This window comes from Boleophthalmus pectinirostris, unplaced genomic scaffold, assembly GCF_026225935.1.
Source record: "Boleophthalmus pectinirostris isolate CB_2022bp ecotype Guang Dong unplaced genomic scaffold, ASM2622593v1 HiC_scaffold_3, whole genome shotgun sequence".
In the NCBI taxonomy this organism is placed as follows: Eukaryota; Metazoa; Chordata; class Actinopteri; order Gobiiformes; family Gobiidae; genus Boleophthalmus; species Boleophthalmus pectinirostris.
In genome coordinates, this window is record NW_026571299.1 from 21,394,857 (window position 1) to 21,419,792 (window position 24,936).

Below are 24,936 nucleotides of genomic sequence, written 5' to 3' on the forward strand. Positions count from 1 at the left end.
GTGTAATAGGTGTGTGTTAGTGTAGTAGGTGTGTGTTAGTGTAGTAGGTGTGTGTTAGTGTAATAGGTGTGTGTTAGTGTAGTAGGTGTGTGTTAGTGTAATAGGTGTGTGTTAGTGTGTGTTAGTGATAGGTGTGTGTTAGTGTAATAGGTGTGTGTTAGTGTAATAGGTGTGTGTTAGTGTAGTAGGTGTGTGTTAGTGTAGTAGGTGTGTGTAGTGTAGTAGTGTGGTGTAGTGTGGTGTGTGTTAGTGTAATAGGTGTGTGTTAGTGTAGTAGTGTGTGTGTTAGTGTAATAGGTGTGTGTTAGTGTAATAGGTGTGTGTTAGTGTAATAAAAGTGTGTTAGTGTAACAAATGTATGTCGATTATTTCCACTGCTTTTGGTGTTTGTTTTTTTGTTTTTTTTAATAAAGCTTTACCAGTTTTAAATCAAGCATGTGTTCATTCATTTAAAAAAGAATTTATGTATTTAAGAAGTTACAGAATACTGAATACCTGAATGGAAACATATTCCCGTACATACTTAAAATACTGTTAACACTGAGTTGCATTGAAACATGAATTTTGTCTTCTTATGTACATTGACTTTTTGGTTTCTTTTTAAAGACAGTGCAGTAGGAGGTGTTTTACCTGCTTGACATGTTTCGGCTGCTCGTCCTACTGCATTGTCTTGAAGAAGAAGCTAGTGCATTGGATTTAAATGAAGAGCTTCATGTTGCTTGCAGCATTTGTTGTGTTTTTCTTTATCACTGCAGAAGACAAGGCTGAACATGCTCTCACCACCTGTCCTGTGTTTCCTGTCTTTCTCTCTAAACTATGATAATGTCCTGCCATGTATGCCTTTGAGTTTCAGTAATCGATGACTCAGGATTGATTCGATTAATCGGTGTGCTGATAGTACTGAGCGATATGTGGTATACGAGCTGCCTGATAAAGTGGCCATAGGAGTATATACATGTACCTACAGCAGATGCTTAGATCAACACACTACACTGATAAAGATTTACATCATTTGTAAATAAACATTTGAATGATACAAGAGAAAAGCAACACCATTCTCAACTGCTAAAAGTGTTTTGCCAAAAGGTTACATTTAAAGCCCCACTGTGGTGCATTTCTGGTGGTGGACATAGACACAGACTTCTTTTTTTTTCTTTTTATGTTTAATTCCATACTGCGGGACATTTCCATGGAGAAAAATACAAGGACAAATCAGGTCTGTGGAGAGGCCAGTCCACTTAAAATAATGAAATCAGTACTCTTATTTTAGCCTGCTGTTTGACTGAAATGCTACACAGTGGAGCTTTAAATTGATTATATTAAAAGTATATTTTTTCTTATCAATGATATGAAATTAAAATGATAAAAATCTGTACATTTGTCAAGAAGTGGTTAGAATATTTCAGAAAACCATGGCAGCGGTTGAGATGTAGACTGGGACATTATGTGACAGTGTACACAACCAAATTCACAGATGACAATTGCAGGCGAGACGCTACAGGTCAGACGTGCTCTTTCCTCTACATTTCACATTTATATTATATTCAATCCAAACAACTTTATAGCCATCATTTCTGTCTCTGTCATGAAGTTGCACCATACACAAGAAAGGCTAAGTGTCTTGCTCAAGGACTACACAACAGTATTATGCAATAGTGCCAATGTGCATCAAACCAACAGCCTCTGTGAGGTGTCATCAGAATGAAACGGACCATGGAGTACTTTTGTGTTCACATTGTTCAAACTGAACCATCAGTGTCCATTGACTTTTCACTCTTGGTGTAGAAGTGTACACACAGACCTCCCTCTCCCCAGACGCTTCTTCCTCTTGTTCCTCTTGTCTGTCTTGTTCTATATTTGACTTAGTGGTCGGTCAGACTGGTGTATCCTGAGCTCTGCAGATGGAGACACATCCAAGTGTGTCTCATTCTCAGTTTCTGGACAGACCAGGCCTCATGGGAAAACTCAGACCCTCCAGAATTCTGTTCCTGAGCTGCAGAGGCTGCACTAGCACTGACTCAGGATCAGCTGTAGGTGCTGGTGTTTACGGAGAGACCATTCAGATCAGAGAGACATTTTAGGTTTAAACACGCTGGAGTCAACATGAAGAGAACATGAGAAATGAAATGGTTGAATGTATCTATAACCAGATAAACATGTTCAGATCAAATATACTTTTATGGAAAACACCTGTAATGCTGATTTAGTCTTAATTACAAAACCACTGATAGCCAAGTAATTTGTGTTACAATAGTCTCTATTCACGCTTCCGTCACAAACCAGGAAGACGTTTGGAAACATGTGATGAAACTTCTGGTGTAGTTCCCGACACTGGACTCACCGACCAACTGTGATCAAACCCACTGAAGTGAAATGAAGACTGCAGATGTATGTGCTGTTTGGAATCATCTGGAATTTAGTCCCTCATCTCTTTTAATCACATGTACCAGTGCACTCAGAGTTGTGTGTCAGTGGGGAAATGATGAAAACTGAGGGATGGTTGGAATTGTTGATGAGTTGAACATAACGGAACACTACAATGACATGGAGATGAAGAAAACTGGGCCTGGGAAGTTGTCATGTTTCCAAACGTCTTCCTGGTTTGTGACGGAAGCGTGAATAGTGCCTGTTTGGGGGTTTGGTTCGATTATCCAATCAGAAAACAGCATTTGGGTTGCCAGTTTCAATGCTGAAATCCAGCACTCGCCCCAGTAGCGTCTCGCCTTTTTCCAAAACACAAAACAAATATCGTCCAAATAAACTCACTGTATTTTCTGGCTCTTTCCCACAGAGCCTCTATATGTTTAGCTTATTAGCATGTTAACTGTAAACACGTGACGCCGCGCCGGATCCGTGTCGTGTGCGCATCTTGGCAGCCATTTTGTTTTGTCCTCTCCAGACCAGCTGTGCATCTATGAGCTCGACTTTTCAACTGTCCAATCAGAGTTTTACTTTAGAGTCAAGCAAAAATATCAAAATAAACATTGTCCAGACTTGGTCCAGTTCAAATAATAAAAAGAAAAAAAAAAAAGAAAGAAGAAAAAAGTCCAGCTTGGGAATATTTGGGAAAATCTATAAGAGAACAAAAAATAAAGTTAGAATTACATGATTTTTTTTTTTTTTAACTAAACTGTTTAGTCCTGGTTTAGTCCATGTTTAGTCCAGGTTTAGTCCAGGTTTAGTCCGGGTTTAGTCCTGGTTTAGTGCTGTTTTATTCCTGGTTTAGTCTTGCTTTAGACCTGGTTTAAATCTGGTTAAGTCCTTGTTTAGTACTACTTTAGTCCTGGTTTATGCTTGAATGATAAATCCGAGTCAGTTCTCCCGACATCCATTATAAATGCATTTCATTGCAACATTTGGGAAAATATGGATGTCTGAGAAAGTTTAATGTCCAACTTACTCAGTCTGCACCGAAACTGACCGAGTTTGTGTTTCAGAACCATGATCTGATTGGCCGTTCCTTTGCACTTTGTCCAGGTGGAGGCTGTTTTCCCCAAATTCCGAGCACAAGAGAATAACAATAGTCCCGGTAGACCTGGTTTGGTCCTGGAGAAATATACTGCACAGTGTAACAGTACTCTTACTTGAGTAATACATAGTACAGTGTAACAGTACTCTTACTTGAGTAATACATAGTACAGTGTAACAGTACTCTTACTTGAGTAATACATAGTACAGTGTAACAGTACTCTTACTTGAGTAATACATAGTACAGTGTAACAGTACTCTTACTTGAGTAAAAGTCGTGCTTCCTCTTCCCACTGTGAGTGAGTCTAAAGTAACAAACTTTTTATGTGAACATTTGAACATTTGTGTTTCTTGCAGCTCTTTCACATATCACTTAGTTTTTTGTTTTGTTTTTGTTTTTTTACTCATTTTGTGTCTGTCCTTTTGAAATAGCAGATTGTGTGATTTATTGCATGCTTTGTCGTTACTTAAATCCTTTTTGAACTATTTCTTTGTACTTCTATTTAAATAATATTGTTTTGACGGAACAGTATAAAGTAGCTGTAATGACTTCAAAATGTCCTCTGTGAAACCCTCGCTCGTGTCCCACTGCTGTTCGTCTGTTCCTGGTTTTGTTGCGTGTGAAGCTGAAGTTTCTCACATCTCCGCCTCCTGCTGAGGTCAGATCTGAACCCGGACTATAACCAGACCACAGGGGGCTCTTTGTGATAGACCCGGACTATAACTGGACTAATGTTGTCACAATACTATATTTCAAACCTGATTTCCATTCGAAGGCATAGACTCAACACTCTATACTGATTCTGACACCACAATGAGCATAAAAAACCCTCTTGTTTTAGACAATAGAATGTCTAAACACAGAGTACTGTACTTTCTTTTTTATTCCCGTGTGTTTTATATGTATGTGTGCGAGCATCAGTGGTGCAGTAGGTTCATGTTGGTCCATGTGTGTATACTAGTCTATGTGCTCTGACACTTGTTCTGATACAACTCAACATCATTAATTTCTTTCTAGAATAGGTTCTGCTCTGTCCAATTAGATATTTTTAGTATCGATATTGTTCAAATGAGTATCGATTGTAGTTTCGATACTAGTTTGAGTATAGTATTAGTATCTGATTTTCAATACTTTTGACAGCCCTAAACCAGACTAGGGAAACTGTGTGATGGACCTGGACTTTAACCAGACCACAGGAGGGTCTTTGTGATAGACCCAGACTATAACCAGACTTCGGGGGGACTCTGTGATAGACCCTCTCTGGTTTCAAGGCCTGCATGGTGTTGGAGGACTGGACACCTGCGGGAGCGGCCGTCTGGACTCTGTCATGTCTCTGTGTTCTGCTCAATGACATCACTGAGGGACCATGAAGCTGGTCAGGAAACAGAGAACTTCTACACAGCCCTGATGTTCTGACCTTCTTATTGAGGCCCCTTTAAGACCTTCTTGACCCTGGTTTAGTCCTGGTTTAGTCCTGGTTTAGTTCTGGTTTAGTCCTGGCTTAGTCCTGGTTTAGTCTTGGTTTAGTCCTGGTTTAGTCCCGGTTTAGTCCTGGTTTAGTCCTTGTTTATTGCTGGTTTAGTCTTGGTTTAGTCCTGGTTTAGTACTGGTTTTAGTCCTGGTTTGGTCCTGGTTTAGTCCTGGTTTAGTCCTGGTTTAGTCCCGGTTTAGTCCTGGTTTAGTCCTGGTTTAGTCCTCATTTATTGCTGGTTTAGTCCTGGTTTAGTCTTGGTTTAGTCCTGGTTTAGTACTGGTTTAGTCCTAGTTTAGTCCTGGTTTAGTTCTGGTTTGATTCTGGTTTAGTTCTGGTTTGATTCTGGTTTAGTCCTTGTTAGTCCTGGTTTAGTCCTGGTGTAGTCCTGGTGTAGTCCTGGTTTAGTCCTGGTTTAGTACTGGTGTAGTCCTGGTTTAGTCCTGGTTTAGTCCTCATTTATTGCTGGTTTAGTCTTGGGTTAGTCCTGGTTTAGTACTGGTTTAGTCCTAGTTTAGTCCTGGTTTAGTTCTGGTTTGATTCTGGTTTAGTCCTTGTTAGTCCTGGTTTAGTCCTGGTGTAGTCCTGGTGTAGTCCTGGTTTAGTCCTGGTTTAGTCCTAGTTTAGTCCTGGTTTAGTCCCAGTTTAGTCCCGGTTTAGTCCTGGTTTAGTCCTCATTTATTGCTGGTTTAGTCCTGGTTTAGTACTGGTTTAGTCCTAGTTTAGTCCTGGTTTAGTCCTAGTTTAGTCCTGGTTTAGTTCTGGTTTGATTCTGGTTTAGTCCTAGTTTAGTCCTGGTTTAGTCCTGGTGTAGTCCTGGTTTAGTCCTGGTTTAGTCCTGGTTCTCCTGCAGGACTGAGCTGGGCCACATCCACAAAAACAGGAGGTTCTTTTTCATTTCCTCACATGTTTGACTTGCACATGAGGAAGAGTGAGCGAGCACAGTGAGCAGAAGACTCTGATCTGTCCTTAGACGTGACGTCCATGGACATTCAAATACAATCATTGAAACTGGTTTATTTGGATATTTGGGATGTTTTATTTCTCTTTACTTAAAGATACATTCACTTGTAACTTTTCTAGATGAGGTTCTGTGACCTGCTTGTATCCATCCAGCATCATTGTTGTTTTGGTTGGAATGTTCCACAGCATGGCATTATACATCTATATCTCAGTTTAAAGTAACAGGTCAGATGTGGGGGAGGTGACCGAACTCACAGCAAGAATACATGTTTGAGCAATAAAAACACACTGAAATGATTTAATGCAAGATGATTTCGCCATATTAATGCCATATTGTGAAACATTTCTAGCAGAGCAATAATATGTCTATGGAGACAAGCAGGTGACAGACCCTCAACCAGAAAAGCTGCATAGTACATCTTTAATCAAGTGGAGAAAATCTTGTTGTGGTGTAATATTAGAAGTGTGCACATGAACACAAGTGCAGTTGTTTGTCTGGTAATTGTCAGTGACTTTAAAGCACAGACACAATAGTGAAAAGATGTTTTACACGTATTTGTGTCTGAATATATCCAAGTTAAACATGTATAATTGTATAATTGTATAATATATCATTCTGTGTTTGTCGTGGCTTTAATGAGAGCTTCACAAACAAAAAGCAGGTGGTGTTTTTCATGGTGATGTTTGTTGGTTAGACTTTAAACCAAAGCTCAGATCAGAAGAGAGTGAGAGACATGAAGAACAGGCTCACATTAGAAACATTTAGTGTCTGTGGTCAAAGGTTTTATTTCAAATCTCTGGAAAATCTTGAATTTTGTTTATAACCTTGTTTATAACCTTCACTTGAAATTTATTTGAAAACATTTGATCATAAAATACTTTGAAATTATATCCACAATTATGTTTTTTTCACAATAATGATTTTGTTAGTGAGGCTACAACTTTAAGAGCCAATCATCAGTTAATTTAAGGTTATGTTATTGATACTTTGCACTGACATCACGCTGGGGCTGCCCTCCATTTATATTCATAGCGAAATGCTCAGCAGTTACCATGGTGACAAAATGCACATTCGCAAACACTGACAAAAAACGTTCAAAGATCCTCTGAAAATGGATTTAAACAACACATTTTCAGGAGTCACGTTTTCAACAAAAAAATTATTTCAGTCAGTTGTTTCTGGTCAGATTGTGTAAAAAGATAAAGCTCAGATTAAAGTCTAACTCGAGTAACAGAACTTCAGACAGAGCAGTGCCTACAGTTAGCTTCACACCCCGGAATACTGACGAAGCTGAGTCATTTTTCTCGAGGTGCTCATGTTGAGTTGAAGTTGTCCTGGTTTGTTGAGTGATTGTGATGAGTGACACTGGGGCCGTGTTCAAATGTGGACACGGGTTTGACTCATCACTTCTTTCTACGTTTGTCAAAAGTATCAATACCCACATATAAATCAATATCAGTACTTTAAATAAGTACTAATATGAATCAAATACATAAAGAGGAGCCAGTTTTTGTCTAGTTTTCTATATATGAACTAGTATAACTCACTCACAAACAACTTCAAAACTAAGACTAAACCAGGACTAAACCAGGACTAAGTCAAGACTAAACCAAGACTAAACCAGGACTGAACTAGGACCAAACCAGGACTTGACCAGGAGTTGACCAGGACTTGACCAGGACTGAACTAGGACTAGAACAGAATCAAACCAGGTCTTCATCATGACTAAAGTGAGGCCAAACTCTAGAATCAAAGGAGCCTTTCCAGTTTTCACTGCTGGTCTTAAACATTAAAGTGACTCTTCTGTCTGTGATAAAATATAAGAGAATGTTTCTCACCTGATCTGACGCAGACGAGCTCCTCCAAAAACTATGGGTCCAATTTAGGACAAAAAGTGAAAAAGCAAAGGATAAAGCAGCTCAAAGCCAGATTTTCAAAGGACAGAGGCAGAGAATGCAAATCTGGAACAGGTTTAAGAGTAAGGTAACCGGATGAGGTCAAAGGTCAAGGGGTGAGAGGTTATAAGAGGTCAGGGGGTGAGGAAACAGGAAGTAGGTGGTAATGTTTAGTGGACTTAACCTAGGAGGCAAAAGCACAGAAATATCTGTAGTATAAGATGTAGAAGAAGTGATATCAAGTGTTTGTGTCATGGCTGTGGGGGAAGAGGACGCTCAGGTGTCCACAGCTGTTACCTGGCAACCATACTGTAAACACCAACACATGTTGAACTAACACAAAGACACAGTTATGATTAGACTCAGAAAAAGAGTGTCTAAAGTGTGACAGAGCCACCAAACCTTTAATCAGGTCTGGGAAATGAATATTAGACGTGTATCACTATGTGACTGAGGATTTAGTGGTAGAATTACTTCAGTATGCTGCTGTCAAAATGACGCCTGTGATCAAATGGACCATTTCAGGAGAAGAATTTCTGAAGGTCTGAGGGCTGTAGTTTAGTCACCACTGATCTAAACTGTCAGACAAAGTCCTTCCTTTGGTGTAAACGGTCTCTGTTTGTTGGATCCTGTTGATGACACAGGCACAGGGATTCTGTTTACAACTCAGCACTACTTCCTGTATTTTTGTACTTTTATTCTCAGCTTTTTTCCACAAACTGTTACTTAACTGATGTAAAACTGATGATACATACTGACCACAGGTATTATCCTCTAAACCAAGTCAGAATTAGAAACACATGGAAACCTGTGAGATGCTCTTTCAGGATGCTTGGCAGTGGCGATAAAAGTGGTTTAATAATGGTTCAAATGCAACAAAACAAACTTTAAAACAGAGGCATCGTTAGCCCCTCAGCTCAGAACACACAGCACACCCAGCACACACACAGCACACACAGCACACACAGCACTGGCTTTAAAACTCCGCTCAATCTGCTGTTTGTACTTCCACATTTCCATTAGGAATTAGGAGATAGGAAGTGTCCCTCCTCTAGTGAACAGTGAACATGAGCCCAGTGCTAAAGGCAGAAACTGTTTAGATACACCAGTAACATGTATAAGGGTTCAAGGGTCATAAGGAAAGACATAGGACACATAGAGGTTAAGAAATAGGAAGCAAATCGGCCTTAAGCATCCTTCCAACTGGACTAGTCCAATTCACCAATATTAAATCAGTGTCATCTGTAAATATGGAAGGTGCCATATGGGCTTTAGGACGTGGGGAGGCGTCTTTAGGGTCTAGAGTGGCTGTAGTGAACATGGGACATTTTGATGCATTTGAACCAGAGTAGATAAAAAGGTCAGAGTTCAAGAGGAAGGATGTAGGGAGCAATGTGTCTTTAAGGATTCTTCCTATAGTGAACATTGGGTAAGTTAAACGGTCAAAGTTCAAGTACATGAGGGTTAGGGAAATGTGGAAATATTTGGATGTAACGAATTGAAATGAGCAAAGATGAGGGGTCAAAGTTCAGGGGGAAGTGCATAGGACACATAGAGTTAAGGAAGTAGGAAGTGAGTGAGTCTTTGGTTAGCGTCCTCAGTGGCTGGCGGACATGGCCCACGCCCCCTCCATCCTCCACACGGAGAAGGCGTAGCTTAGCCGCTCGTGGGCTAGGTAGTTGCAGCTGGCGAGCTTAGCGTCCATCTCGTCGCTCTGGAGGACCTGGTAGAGGAAGTCGATGTATCTGGAGGCCAGTTTGAGGATCTGGATCTTGCTGAGTTTGTCCGAAGGCAGCGTGGGGATGATTTTACGCAGAGAGGCGAAGGCGTCGTTCAGACTCTGAGTGCGCTGACGCTCGCGCACGTTAGCAATCACACGCTGAGAGTGAAGGTCCTCGAAGCTCTCCACTGCAACACAACAGATACATACACATATATAGATATAGATATAGATACACATACACATATACATATACATATACATATGGGTCCGGTAAAGTGGTAACGGAGGGAAACGGGCAGATTTTTTACATTCAAATAGCTCTTATTCAGAAACTAGAGGGACTATTGAAATAAGTAAAGTATTAGAATGTAGGAAAGAGTTAACACTCCAACAGGGTAAAGTTAAACCTCTATTTATTTTATATATTTATATTCTTTCAAGTTGTTGACAAAAATTTTTTTTAAATCTTATCTCGGTATCGGAGGGAATGAAATATGCAGCACTTTTTGGGCAATAAATACAAACAGTGATAACTAGCGGTTCTCACTTACATATCCTTAACAAACTGGTTTGAATATTTGTTTCATATAGTTTTCTACCATATGGTACAAGATTAGGTTGAAAAACCTCTTACTTTATGAGTAATGAGATTTTTTATTAAGAAAGGTCATGGTAATGGAGGGAAAAGTAACGGAGGGAAAATTGTGCAAGAAAGTAGAAGGTGCATGATTTTGCATAATTTGTCAACTTTTTTCTTCTGAATACTTTAATATTACTTCAAAATGAAAGGTAACTATTTCTATAAAATATGTCAGTCCTTCCAAGCAAAATTTTATCATTTTAAATAAATTTTTTTTGAAAAATCATGTACCTTCATCAACAGTTCAAAGATGGAATAACACAAGATATGATGAAATACATCCATTTATTTACATGATTTGCAGGTCTTTGAAATGTGGGAAATAATGTTTGTTCCATGTTTCATACATGCTCTGTTTTAAACGTATGTAACTTTAGAACCAAAAATGGTACAGAAAAAAGGTAAACCGTTTCATAAACTACAGTACATATGCTATCTGTTGAATACATTTTTATATCAGATGCATTAACTTGAATTTTTGGCCTTGCTGTTTACTTCTGCTTGACCGGACCCATATACATATGCACTGTAATACAACATAGCACTCTTGTACTTAGTATACATTTTGACATCTGTACTTTACTTTAAAGTGGATACTTTTTACTTTTACTTCACTACATTTGAGAGCAGTTATCTGTACTTTCCACTGCACCACTACATTTTTAACTAGACTGAAAAGTAAAAATATTTCTTATAATAATTATCTGAGACTGAAAAGGCTGAGGGATTATTTGATCACATTTGTAGTTTGAGCAAACACAAATATGGGTTATGGTTAGTTACATGTTTGTCCAGACAGGAGCTATAACTTCAGTTGTTTCTGTTGAACAAAATTCAGCACAAATCTTCAGAATCACATTTGAATCTTTATTAGATCTAAAATTCGATGCAAAATACTTTAAATTTTTACTCTTAAGTACATTTTTAAACAGGTACTTTAATATTTTTACTTAAATCGATTTTTCTATGTGATACTTTTACTTTTACTTGGGTTTTTTTCTGCTCCAGTATGTGTACTTTTACTTAAGTAACAAGAGTGAGTAGTTGTTCCAGCAGTGGCTCTGTGTTTTCTGCGTGAGTTTGTTGTGCAGGGACAGAGTCTGTGGCCTCTTCACATATTTACATCATCACCATGCTCCCTTTTATTGTTTTAAAAATGCTTTTCTTTCAAAACAACCTATTAACATGCTTTATACATTTTTGTTTAATTTTTGGTTTTGTTTTTGACGTGCTAAGTCACTCCCCCTTCAGAGCGATCTCACAACACGTCAGTGTGCATCTCACTAATGAATCTCCTGCACGTCTCATCAGGTTTGTAAAGCTGCTGTGTACAGTTTTGTGTCATATTTTTGTGTGTTTGTGGAGAATTGTCACGTGGGAGCATGGATGACGCAGGTTTGTGGGCGGAGCCTTGAACAAGATCTTACAGCTCACCATTTAGTTGGGTTTGATGGCCCAGGAGAGATCACTGTATTACTCAAACATGCATTGATGACATGTAAAGCGTGTTTTGTGTTTTTGATATTAGACCGTGTGAGAAAACTAAAATAAAGTGGATTTTTCACAGCCCATCTTTAACCAGTGTCCCAGGGAACACCTTGAGGGATTGCCAGATGTGCCTTGAAAATCTGTTCAATTTGAGTTAAGAGATCCACACATGGATTTAATTACATACTCCACCAATTTGGAGCAAACTTCTGATCCAGAGGATGTCACAACACTCATCAGCTCCAAATTTAATGGAGCACTGGAACATTTTAGTAAAAACACAAATAAAAGCATGTTTTTTGAGGTATTTTTGGATGTTTTAACTGCACTGAAAATCATGTGTCGTTACTGTGAGCGGGCTCGCTTTTCCACAAACCTCACTCTACTTTGACCTGCAAGAGAGCCTTCCTTTAGATATAATCTTCTACAGTATGGCATAAAATGTGTCTGTTTCTGAAGAATGTCCAAAGTATGGTTTCAACTTTCTGCTTCCGTAGAATCATGCAGACATGCCACTTCCAGAAAGTTCCACAGTGTAGCTTTAAGACACTCACAGCGGCATGCAGGCTGAGAAGTGACATGTTTCATTGTATAGTGCTCAGTTATTTGATTTTTTCAGCCAGAGAAGATCCGTAACACAGCTCCAGCAGCAGCAGCTCCACATGAATGTCCCTCCTGCTCTTCACCCCCCAATCACATACACACACAGTTTGTCACACACACACTTCAGTCTGTCACACACACATTTCAGTCTATCACACACAGACACAGTCTGTCCTCACTGTCCAACTGGACTCTCCATGTCACACAGTACGACTTTAATGTGCTTCACTCATTATAGATTATAGACAGATTTCACTTTTGCACACACAGTATCCCCTATGATTCTCCCAGTACTCCTACTCTATATCTTATCTTCATTAAGTCCTTGTTTAGTCTTGGTTTAGTCCTGCTTTAGTCCTGGTTTAGTTCGATTTTGGTCTTGATTTAGTCCTGGTTTAATCCTTGTTTAGTCCTGGTTTAGTTGTTGTTTAGTCCTGGTTTAGTCCTGGTGTAGTCTTTGCTTAGTTCTGCTTTAGTCCAATTTTGGTCTTGGTTTAGTTCTGGTTTAGTTGTTGTTTAGTTCTGGTTTATTGCTGGTTTAGTCCTGATTTAGTCCTGCTTAGTCCGATTTTGGTCTTGGTTTAGTCCTTGTTTATTCCTTGTTTAGTTGTTGTTTAGTACTGGTTTAGTCCGATTTTGGTCTTGGTTTAATTCTGGTTTAGTCCTGGTTTAGTCCGCTCCCTGTAAACATATTATAAAATATATGTTTTTCTATTTCTTTATTACATTAATGAATGGTTGAAAACATGAAAAACACGACTTGGTCTTAATTAGGAGGTTTGGATCATTTTCAAAGAGACCATCCCTAAACATAATCTGGAACACGTGTTTTGAACATACAAACGTGACCAGGATTTTTAGCTCTTTCGCCTTAAAGATTCACTGTGTAACTTTCTGTCCTTCACAGACACGTGATTGCTTTGTCTAGAATGTCCCGCAGTATGGCATTAAACGTATCTATATCTATTTCCATGGAGAGTTTTTTTTTTTTTTTTTTTCAGTCGTAATAGAGACACTGGAACAGAAACAGATGCCAGCAGCATGTTACAAAAGTGAATGCTATTACACAATAAGTTTCGATTTGTGTGTGTGTGTATATGTGTGTGTGCGTACATCTGTGTGTACGATTATTAATCTCATTTTAATACAACTCAGTCCTGGTTTAGTCCTTAGTTTAGATCAGTTTAGTTCAGTTCAGGCTTTGTTCTAGTTTAGACCTGGTTTAGACCTGGTTTAGTCCTGGTTTAGACCTTTTTCCGTCCTGGTTTAGTCCTGGTTTAGACCTGGTTTAGACCTGGTTTAGTCCTGTTTTAATCCTAGTTTAGACCTTTGTTAGTCCTGGTTCAGTTTTTCATTCACAGTAAACATATCAGAAAATAAAAGAGTGCTGACAGTTTGCGTTTCTATATTTTATTTAATGATTGAAAACCTGAAAAGCCCGTGTTTTTTTCTTAATGATGAGGTTTACATGATGTGGGTTTCACTTTTAACTTTACGATTCAGTGGAATTGAACCTGTGGCTGGTTTCAGCACAGTTTTTTCTGACCTCGCTAAGATAAGACAGAATAACTCCTAAATGTGTTGCTAGATCATATTTTTTTCTGGAATAGGGTAAAAAAAAAAAAATAAATATATATATATATATATATATATATATATATATATATATATATATATATATATATATATATATATATATATATATATATATATATATATATATATATATATATATATATATATATATATATATATATATATATATATATATATATATATATATATATATATATATATATATATATATATATATATATATATATATATGTATGTATGTATATGATAATCTGTGTAAGCCCGAGAAACAAAGCCAGGCACAGACAAAATCTCATTATTGTGAGTTTAAAAGCACTGAATTTAGATTTAAAATTCTGAAGAGTACTGACATTTTGTTCAACTCAGTCACAGGCAAATATTCTTTGACTTTACTTTTATACGTTTAGGCAGCAGAGCTCATTTTTCATTGTTTGAGGGCACTTTTCCTACTTGACTCTAGCAATTCATTTCATTCAAAATAAAAATGTATTAAAACCAGAAACTGCAAAGCGAAAAAAAAGTTTAGTACAATTCTGAATTTCATTTTATCTCACGGAAAATACGGCGCTGCAGTTTGGAGCTGGGAACACTGATTTCAGTTCAGTAGTTTGGAGTGATTGTTGTAAGGGATGTCCACCTGATTTCTGACCATTTTTCACCTGATTCCAGTTGAGTTTTTAAGCAGCAGAAAACTTGAGACAAACATTTTTTTGCAAGAAGAAAATATTCGTATAGGTCTCAGTAAATCTCTTCTGACTAAAACAAAACTCAGATTTCTAGTCACTTTTCACTCCCTTTTTGGCAGTGAAATTTTTTTTTTATTTCTGTCAAATTTTGGAGGAACACTGGATTTCAAATAGTAACAAAAACTCTCCTCTACTTCTGGATAATTGTGGAGACTCGTCTGAAAAGATCTGAACAAACACATAAAACCACAACTCAGAAAAAAACTCCAAAATCCATTCAAACTCAGATTTATCAAACCAAAATTTTGAATTCTCGTAATTTTTTTTTCCTGTCACATTTGCTTTGTGGAAGTGAATATTTTTCTACAAATCTTTCTATGAATCTTTTCTACAAAATGTATAGGCTGCATTTGAAACTGAAAATACTGAAACTCCTCCAACAAATGATGAAGACAGCAGCTCAAAACATCTGCTGAAACACTCCGAACTTCATCTGAACCACAACTGCTCAAATCAAGTCAAACATTTTAGGCCTCAATAAAGCTATTCTCACCAAGATTATTCCGACCAAAAAAGTTATTCTAACGCTTGTCTAGTTTGCTTTTGTGGAAGTGAAGCATTTTCATATTTCAATACAATTTATGAAGATCTAGAAAAAAGCTTCTACTCCTCGAGCAGATTATTCAACATAGTCAATTGACCACATTTGAACCACAACGGCTCATATCACATTTCTGAATTCTGGTCATTTGAACTCATGTCCATTTCTCTTTTGGTAGTGAATTTATATGTTTCAAATTTCCATCCAAAATTGCACCAAAAATAAGCACAGCATGTCCTCTTGGTTTGGCTCATGATTGAAAAGTTCAAATCTCCAATGAAATTCTGTCATCACAAAAGTTATTCTTACACTTCAGTTTATGTGAAGAAAAACACTCAAATCTAAATTCTGAATTCATTTTTATCTCCTGTACATTTTCTTTTACGGAAATGAATATATTGTTTCAAATATATATGAGATATTTAAAAATACACTTTTCAAAATCACAATAATCTTACTTATCTGGCGGCTCATTGAACATATGCTCAAATGTTTCTATTTACTGAGCTTTATTTCTTTATTTCTGCAGCACAGGCCACTCAGGTGAGACTGGGCTTTTCACAGCACTCTGGGCCCCAGAGGGCCCTGTCCTACACAAGAAACTTTCACAGACACAGGGAAAACATGCAAACTCCACACACACCACACACACACACACACACACACACACACAGGCCCTGAACCGCAACAGAATCAAACCCACGACCTCCTGTCTGTGAGGCAAGAACTTTAACAACTGATTAAATAAACTTAACTCTCTTCTATTCATTCACTCACTTCATTTTAACTCCTGTCTTTGTGGAAGTGAAAATATTTTTCAAATTTCAATCAAACTGACAAAAGGAGAAAGAAAAGCACTCTTTTGTCACAGGTAATTGTACAGTTGAAAATATCTTGTAACTCGTCAAATCAAATCCTGTGAACATTAAAGTCAACTTTAAAAGTGCTACACCTGCTCACTTCATCATGTGAACTCTGTCCGTTTTCTTTTGGCAGGAAATATAGTTTTCACATTTCAGCATCAGATCAGATGTACTCATGTTACATACCAGATGAAAATATCTTGCAACTATTCCATTTAAATAATGAAATGCTCAAATTAAAATTCTGAATTCTACTCATTTGAACTGTTCATTTTCCTTTTTGGCAAATACATTTTTGACATTTCAATAAAATTTTTATACTTTTAGTAGATAACAAAAATTCCCCAGTTCAAAATATCAGACAACCAGTCCAATTAAAAGTTGAAAATGTAAACTTAATTTCATCTGAAACAGAACTAGACTCACAAATGAAACGTCCTCATCATTTAAACGCTCCTCTCATTTCTAGCAAATAATTATAAATACGAGGGAACAAATTCCTTGAAAACATTATAATTTAAATTTAGTTTGAAGCAGAACTGCTCAAATCTGACACGTCCTGCTCATTTGAAGATTCCACTGGAGTGAGTGTCCTCACCTCTGTCAGGTCGGGCAGAGAGCGCGGCCGGGGCCAGGGACACGATACTGGATGAAGGGCTCTTCTTGATGCGTTTGGATGGGAGGGCATCTGACATATCGCTCTCCTCCGTCATGGTTTCTTTTTTGGGGTACGGCGTTCTCTTGCGTCCCTGTACGCCTCTCTTCCCTACGCGCTCCAGCTCCTCTTCACTGGCGCCCATGCCTCCTTCTGGGGACTTAGTGCACGCTACCTCCTCCCTCATCACCACAAAACACTTTTTAAGTCCCAAAATTTCAGAAATTTTGAAATGCAAAATCAAAATTTTTTGTCAGAAATGTGTCAAATCCATGTGGTCAAAAATTTACTAATTTGTTTTTTGTTTTTTTGCAAATGTTCTTCTTCAGCTTCTCTCAAACATCAACAAATCCTGTGACAAGCACCTCCAGCTCTCCGTCCTTTATACAGAGTCGGGTTCGAGGGGCGTTCTGATTGGATGCAGGGGTGCAGAAAGGGGTGTGGTCAGTGGTAAAAGCAGGAAGTGAGTGATGTGAGGGCGGGTGAGGAGTGAGAGGAGCTATGGGCCAATAAAAAAACAGAAGAAAGCCTTTTTTTTCCCCTCTCTCTCCGTTTTGGAGCAGATTGGAACCAGATTTGAGGGTTGGGGGTCTGGGCTTCGTCACAGAGCGCAGTCGTTTGGGTAATGATGCCTCCTTTAATCTTAAATTGTTTGGAAATGTTCGTTTTGGAGCTAGCATCACAGCGTTCTTTTAGCGTTAGCACCTCCGGAGGACATGGAGGACCATCGGATCGCTTACGAAATCAGACGAAATCATTGCAAAAAAGAGCAAAAACATGAGGTAAAACAACTACACCAAACTGAAGAGAAGATGTTACACAAAATAGATTTTGTGGAGCTTTCCACCATGTTCTAACATTGTGTCCTCAACAAAAACCCGAAACCTGCCTGAAGAGCTTTAGACATCATCCAGGCATGTTTGAGTCATCTAGTGATCTCTACTGGGCTCTGTTTGAAACCCTTCTCTTTTTAAAATTATTATTATTGTCTTGTTTTTTGTGTTTTTGTTTGTATGAGTAAGGTACATTACAAACATAAGCATATGTATATTTTCATGTTTGGGATGTTCTGGTGCTCAACTGGAGGATGAAGTTTTAAAAATTTATCGCCTTACGCCTTACTCTTTACGTCATATTTACAGACAGTAGGTCGGCCTAATGGCATTTTGCATCACATTCTACCTACTAGTGATGGGTATTCCAGTTCTTTTTAGAGAACCGGCTCTTTTGGCTCGGCTCACTAAAAGCAGCTGTCTCTTTCTTTCCCAAGCGACTCTTTAGATTGTTTTGTTGCAAGCAGGACTCAAGCATGTCTAAACCAGGACTGAAAAAGGACTAAACCAGGACTAAAACAGATCTAAACCAAGTCTAAAGCAAGACTAAACCAAAACTGAACCAGGACTGAGTGTCGGGACTTGGTCTCTATCTCTCTCCGTCTCTCAAGACCAAGATTAGTCCTGGTTTATTTATTTTATGCTGAACTACAGCCAAACATGCATTTTTCTCTCCTATACACACGCAGATTTCTGAAAGTTTCGTTTTGAGCCGCTGCCGCTGTCAAACTACCACGAGTCTGCACACAGCGTGAAGAGAAAAAAAGTGAGAGAAAGAGAAAACACGGCTCCCAATAAGGAGCCGGCTCCCGTCGTTCGCTTCAAAGAGCCGGCTCTAAGAGCCGCTTCGTTCATGACTGACCCATCACTACTAGCTAGTAAAGAAACTAGCGCTATTAGCCTTTAGCCGTAAATACGTGCGCGCCGCGGTAATTAATTATATGCGCAAGTATCATCATTCACACCTCTATTCACAGCTCATTTACATATAAATGTAGGTCCAGTAACAAATATACGGCCAATGTAGTCAATTTACAGTAGGCCAATAGAAAACAGCCTGTTTATGTGTGGGAGCTACAGCAGCTAATCGCTAAACAATAATCAAAACTAGCTTCAAAGTCGACATATTTCCAACACTCACCGCTCACACAGGCTCCTCCTCACATCACAAGTCTGCACTAATAAATGTCCTTTTAATCCAGACTCAAACCGATTGTCCATAAAAAGAATATAATCTCAGTATTGCAAGTGGATCTATGTCTGCGGGTGTAAACAAACACACGTGAGTGATGTGACGTGAGTGACGTGTGTTCAGGGACAGTACGGCCACACACCCAAACAAATGACAGATAAATAGTGATGTGGAGCCACATATGAGGACATTTATCTGTAATGTAGAGAGTTTAAGATTTATAATGAGGTATAACATGCCCACGTGAAATATCGGCCAATATCAGCAAACATATCAGCCAATATGTCTCAAGGTGTCCATATCAGCCGATAATATCGGCCAAACAATATATCGGCCGGGCTCTAACATACATACATGCACATATATATTTTCATTTGTGGTTGTACAAAATAATAATGATATAATAATGATTTATATAATAAATAATGATAAAATGAATGATGGTGATGAAATAATGATAAAGAAGGCACAAATGTTTATCGTTTATGATTGTAGCAAAAATGAGAATGAAGAATGTCTGGATTTTTTTTTGTTTTCCTTTATGGTCATACAAACTAATAATAATGATAAAGAAGGTGCAAAATGTATCCTTTAAGATCATATCAAATTAAAATGTCATGTTAAAGAAAATGTTAAAGAAAAGCGTGTGTTTATTTGATTTTAATGTTGTTTTTTGAAGAGCACCAAGTCTTTACAATTAGTTGTAAGGTTCTGTCCAAGGCTCTGCCCACAAGCCTACCCCCCCCCCCCCCCCCCATGAAACATGATGATCTAAATCTGTGAAGAGTTACAGAGAATAGCTCACAGAAGTGTAAGAGCCCCTCTTTAAACATCTTCAGAGTCATTTGGCCTAGATTATATTCCTTCATTTACACACTGGGCCTAATTAGACTTTTTTCAGCATATTTTCCACCACACCTTACTTTTTTTTAATTTTTATCAAAATTATGTTAAAACTCAGAAATGTTGCGTAACAAAATACACTAAATAAATACCAATAAATCTACATGACTTAAAAGTTCATTATGGCACTTTTCTAAATCTGGCACCTGCTTGTCTTCATGTTTTGCCCGGAATGCTCCACAGTATGGCATTAAACTTCATCGTGACAGACAACGTCACCATGCCAAGTTACACTTCAGATCTGTGGAGAGGCGACCCCACTCACAGTAAGAGTTTTCTGAGCAACAAAAACACCCACAATGACAGCACTGCTTTAGATTAGGTTTAATGCCATAATGTGGAACATACTAATCAAAATAATGACATCTCCATGGAGACAAGCAGGTGGTGGACCCTCAACTAGAATGTTACATAGTGCACTTTTAAATCACTAATATAATATGTACAATTTGAATTGGAGGTTAAAATCATCTCTTTTTATTTCTGACAGTGATTTTCCAACTAAACTTTTAGAGGAAAATGTAAATAAAATGCCACTGTTAATGATTTGAATATGTGTAAACTTTTACAATATTGTTACAGTATTAGTATTCAACTAATCAGTCATCAGGCAGAATGTGGACATCCTGTTTCTCTCACCCTCCCCGTCTGACCCCTGCGTGACCCCTGTCTGACCTTTGCCCCTGGCATAGAGGTGAGAGGTGACGGATCAGGTTAGCTTCACGTTAGCTTCAGTCAGCGCTCACATGTGTTTGTTATGGAGCTGACACCAAGTCTGCAGAGAGTGAGAGCTTCAACAGCAGGACGAGCTAAACACGCCTCATTATCATTCTCATTCTGATTCTCATTCTGATTCTCATTCTGATTGTTCATCAGGATTTGTATCGTGTAGTGGAGGGTTATAATGTAGGATTATAGTGTGAGTTATACTGTAGCATTATTGAGAGAAAAAAAGAAAAATTACAGTTATACACAATTACTGATTACTGAATTACTAACATGTCTGGGATTCCAGATGTGGTAAAGTACAGAAAAATCTTCTCCAGTGAGACCAAATTTACCTCAAAATAATATTACTCAAATAGAAGTACTGGTTCAAGAAATTACTCAAGTAAAAGTAAAAAAAAAAAAAAAAAAAAAAGTCCTACTCAAGTAACAGTAACTTGAAGAGTACAATGGTAGAGTATAACATCTGATTCAAAATTTGAACTTGTAATTTGATGACAAGAACAAAATCTGTCATTTTCAAACAGACACAAAAATGAGACTAACTCAATGAAGTGAAGGAACTACAAGAAACACTAATGTTCAAATCAATTCAGATTGTCACATAAAACGTTTGTCACTTTTAGACTCACTCACAGTGGGAAGAGGAAGCATAACTTTTACTCAAGTAAGAGTACTGTTACACTGTTCAATACAGAAAGTAAGAATACTGTTACTCCAATAAAAAATATTACTGAAGTAGGAGTAAAAGAATGCTACTCAAAAGTAAATGTTAAGTCCTGCCCACCTCTGCTGGGATCAGACACACACACTTTCATATTTTCTGAAGGTGTGAGTCTGGTCACCGGTGAATTTCCCAAAGTTCAGATGGGCATGATTGACAGGTTGATAAGCCAATCAGGAACGTACACACTCTGTCCGTATCAAAACTGAAATATGACAGAGATCTGAAAAACAATCAATGAGCAAAACACTAAAGCCTGTCCATGTGAGGAGAGACGTGTGAGAGGGTGTGTCTGAAGTAAACACGTGTGATTGGACGATCGTGTGTGGTTGTGGCTGGAGACAGAGGGAGAGGAGACCAGACCATGTCTCTGTATGAACCAAAAAGTCCAGTAAAAGTGACACACTCAGACTGATGAGAAAAACTTATATTTATGTTCATGTTTTTAGTGAACTGACATTTTGCAGCTGATGATTCACTGGGGGTGGGATGCTACAGGAGGCACTGCTTTGTCTACGGATTTGTTTGGACTTGCTGTTAAACAAATCCCTCTCAAATGACATTACAGTCAAAACAAAACATTACAGCACTGGCCAACAGTTTTTCACTTTTAGTTGAAAATCAAGCTCCTGAACAGGACCATGGACACTTGTATTGATCACAGACTCCTGAAAATGCAACTGTTTTATTTGCAGACCATCTTTTTGAAACTGCTTGCTCATCATTATAAGTCACTGTGAGTAATAGTTTCCCATAATCCTCTGTGCCTCAGTGAGTCACTTTTTGACTCATCACTGACTAAACCCGAGTTTGACAAATCCTGGACTTTCTCAACAGTCGCGTTACAACACTGACAACAACATGGATTTTTCATTCACACTTTTAGATTTTCATATCAAAGGGATTTTTCCTGCCTTAAAAACATCAAAAACAGAACTGGTTCATTTGAAAGTTTGCAGTTCTTCCTCACTTACCTTGTGCATTCTGAGCATCTGAATTATTCACCACCATGAGTTTAAGAACATTCTGCACAACTCTCACAGAGCACAGATTCATTCATTCAGACACAGACTGAGCACTGGCCCCTCCTCACCTCCAGAACAGACGCACGAGCTTCAGCTGCTCCTATTGATGTGGAGGAGCAGCAGCTCTACTGCGAGCTCCTCTGTCTCTGTGGGAGCACACCCACACAGAGGAGGACACTCATTTAGACCATTTACATATGTGGTTTTGTTCTTTTAGTCATGACCAGGAATAAAACAGCTGATCAGTCCAGTGTGTGTCTGTGTGTGTCTACACTGAAGATCCCACATGAGCAGCTCTGATGCAGACCTGACCTATAACCTCTACATCACTGTAAAACATCTGTAAAGACTCCATTCAACAATTGCAATCTAAATGTCTCTTTATTGGGAGTGATCACACGGTGACTCATGTGACTGAACCTTTTTATTTATTTATTTATTTTTACTTGATGAGACAGGGACAGTGCACAATATTTAGATGAACCTTAACAGGAGAGGTGTTTGTACATCAGGTTGTAGCACCAGTGCTCATTTCCACCTGTCATCCCTGGGCAGATATTTAACTGAACCCTGAAGAAGGACTCGACTCCAAACATCACAATTCGGTGTCACTGAAATAAAACATTGGGAGCTTCAAAGAAGTGCAGTGTGGATCTCTTTCTTCTTTTGTACAGTTTGTGACTTTGGACTCAACATAGAGGCCATTTTTGTTGGATGTGCATGTCTCTATGAACCAGGACCAAAACAGGACATAAACCAGAGAGAAGGAACATAGATCTAAACCAGAACCGAACCAGGACTGTGTCAGGACTAAACCGAGACCAGGCTTAACACTAGACTGATAAAACTGAGTGTTACACATTTCTGGATGTTACACATTCAGAGAAATACTTCACTCTGATTGGCTGAACATCAGTGAGACAAGACCAAAAATCTAACTTGGGTTAAACTGAGTTGAGAGAAAAGTTCAGACATCTTCCCTCCACAAATGCACAAAGGCCATGCCGCCATGTTTGTTTTGGTTCATTTCAGAACTTCATCTTTGGCTCCGCCCACACCGCACGCTGTGATTGGTCAGAATAGGTCAGGGACATAAACAGGAAGTCACTGATTCAGGTGACGGCATAGAGTTTATCAAACACCACATGATAAAGAGAGAGGGGGATAAGAGAGAGAAGAGAGGGGGAAACGAGAGACAAATAGAAAGAAAGCAGAAAGCACAAAGAGGAGAGGTGAAGGGGAAGTCAGAGGGAGAAGAAGACAGAGTGATGGGAGAAAGGGAAGGAGAGAAGAGGAGGAGGCAGCAGAGCATGAGAGAATGAGGTAGGAGAGGGTGAAAGAGGGATGAAGGAGGAGAGAGGCAGGGAGAGAGAGAGAGACAGATAGAGGAGAGAGACAGAGAGAGAGAGAAAGAGAGAGAGAGAGACAGAGAGGGAGAAAGAGGGAGAGAGAAGAGAGAGAGACAGAGAGAGAGAGACAGAGAGAAAGAGAGAGAGAAAGAGAGAGAGAGGAAAGAGAAACACAAAGAGAGAGAGAGAGAAAGAGAGGAAAGAGAGACAGAGAGAGAGGGAGACAGAGAGATAAAGAGAGAGACAGAGAGAGGAGTGAGAGAGAGAGAGAGAGAGAAGGAGAAAAACAGAGGAGAGAGAGGAGAGGAGAGAGAGAATGGCGTGGTGGGTAAGCGTCCCCAGATGTTCACATGTTCCGCTCTGTGTTTGATCTTGAAGGATTTCGGCCGCTGCACTTTTCATTTCCTCGTCACATTTTTGACACAATCTTTCCCCAAACCAAACTTAACCCTTCAGGACCAAGACTGGGACTAGACCAGGATCTGGATCAAGACCAGGACTAGACAAGGACCTGAGACCAGGACCTGAGATCAGAGACCAGAGACTAGAGACCAGACCAGAGACCAGAGACCAGAGACAAGACCAGAGACCAGACCAGAGACCAGACCAGAGACCAGACCAGAGACCAGACCAGACCAGAGACCAGAGACCGGAGACCAGAGAGCAGACCAGAGACCAGAGACCAGAGACCAGAGACCAGAGGCCAGAGACCAGACCAGAGACCAGAGACCAGAGACCAGAGACCAGAGACCAGAGACAAGACCAGAGACCAGAGACCAGAGACCAGACCAGAGACCAGACCAGAGAGACCCGGAGACCAGAGACCAGAGACCGGAGACCAGAGACCAGACCAGAGGCCAGAGACCAGAGGCCAGAGACCAGAGGCCAGAGACCAGAGACCAGAGACCAGAGACCAGACCAGACCAGAGACCAGAGACCAGAGACCAGACCAAAGGCCAGAGACCGGAGAGACCAGAGACCAAGACCAGAGACCAGAGACCAGACCAGACCAGAGACCAGAGACCAGACCAGAGGCCAGAGAGCCAGAGACCAGAGACCAGAGACCAGAGACCAGAGAGACCAGAGACCAGAGACCAGAGACCAGACCAGAGACCAGAGACCAGAGAGAGACCAGAGACCAGAGACCAGAGACCAGAGACCAGACCAGACCAGAGACCAGAGACCAGAGACCAGAGACCAGAGACCGCCAGAGACCAGAGACCAGAGACCAGAGACCAGAGACCAGAGACCAGAGACCAGAGACCAGAGACCAGAGACCAGAGACCAGAGACCAGACCAGAGACCAGACCAGAGACCAGACCAGACCAGAGACCAGAGACCAGACCAGAGACCAGAGACCAGAGACCAGAGACCAGAGACCAGAGACCAGAGACCAGAGACCAGAGACAGAGACCAGAGACCAGAGACCAGAGACCAGAGACCAGAGACCAGAGACCAGAGACCAGAGACCAGAGACCAGAGACCAGAGACCAGAGACCAAAGACCAGAGACCAGAGACCAGAGACCAGA

The 24,936-nt window shown here is 39.5% G+C and overlaps 1 protein-coding gene and 1 long non-coding RNA gene across 2 annotated transcripts; one reads left to right on the forward strand and one right to left on the reverse strand.

Annotated features, from left to right (window-relative positions):
* The first annotated feature begins 10 nt into the window (after positions 1–10).
* On the forward strand, positions 11–404 carry LOC129411079 (uncharacterized). Its single transcript, XR_008633143.1, has 3 exons — positions 11–85; positions 132–207; positions 298–404. It is a non-coding gene; the product is annotated as an uncharacterized LOC129411079 (long non-coding RNA).
* An 8,309-nt stretch (positions 405–8,713) lies between these two features.
* LOC110165710 (twist-related protein 2-like) lies at positions 8,714–16,989 on the reverse strand. Its single transcript, XM_020930896.2, has 2 exons — positions 16,598–16,989; positions 8,714–9,707 (listed from the first exon to the last, which is right to left on the reverse strand). Exons 1-2 carry the CDS (start codon positions 16,839–16,841, stop codon positions 9,397–9,399), a joined length of 555 nt encoding a protein of 184 aa, XP_020786555.1. The 5' UTR covers positions 16,842–16,989; the 3' UTR covers positions 8,714–9,396.
* Between the last annotated feature and the right edge of the window lie 7,947 nt (positions 16,990–24,936).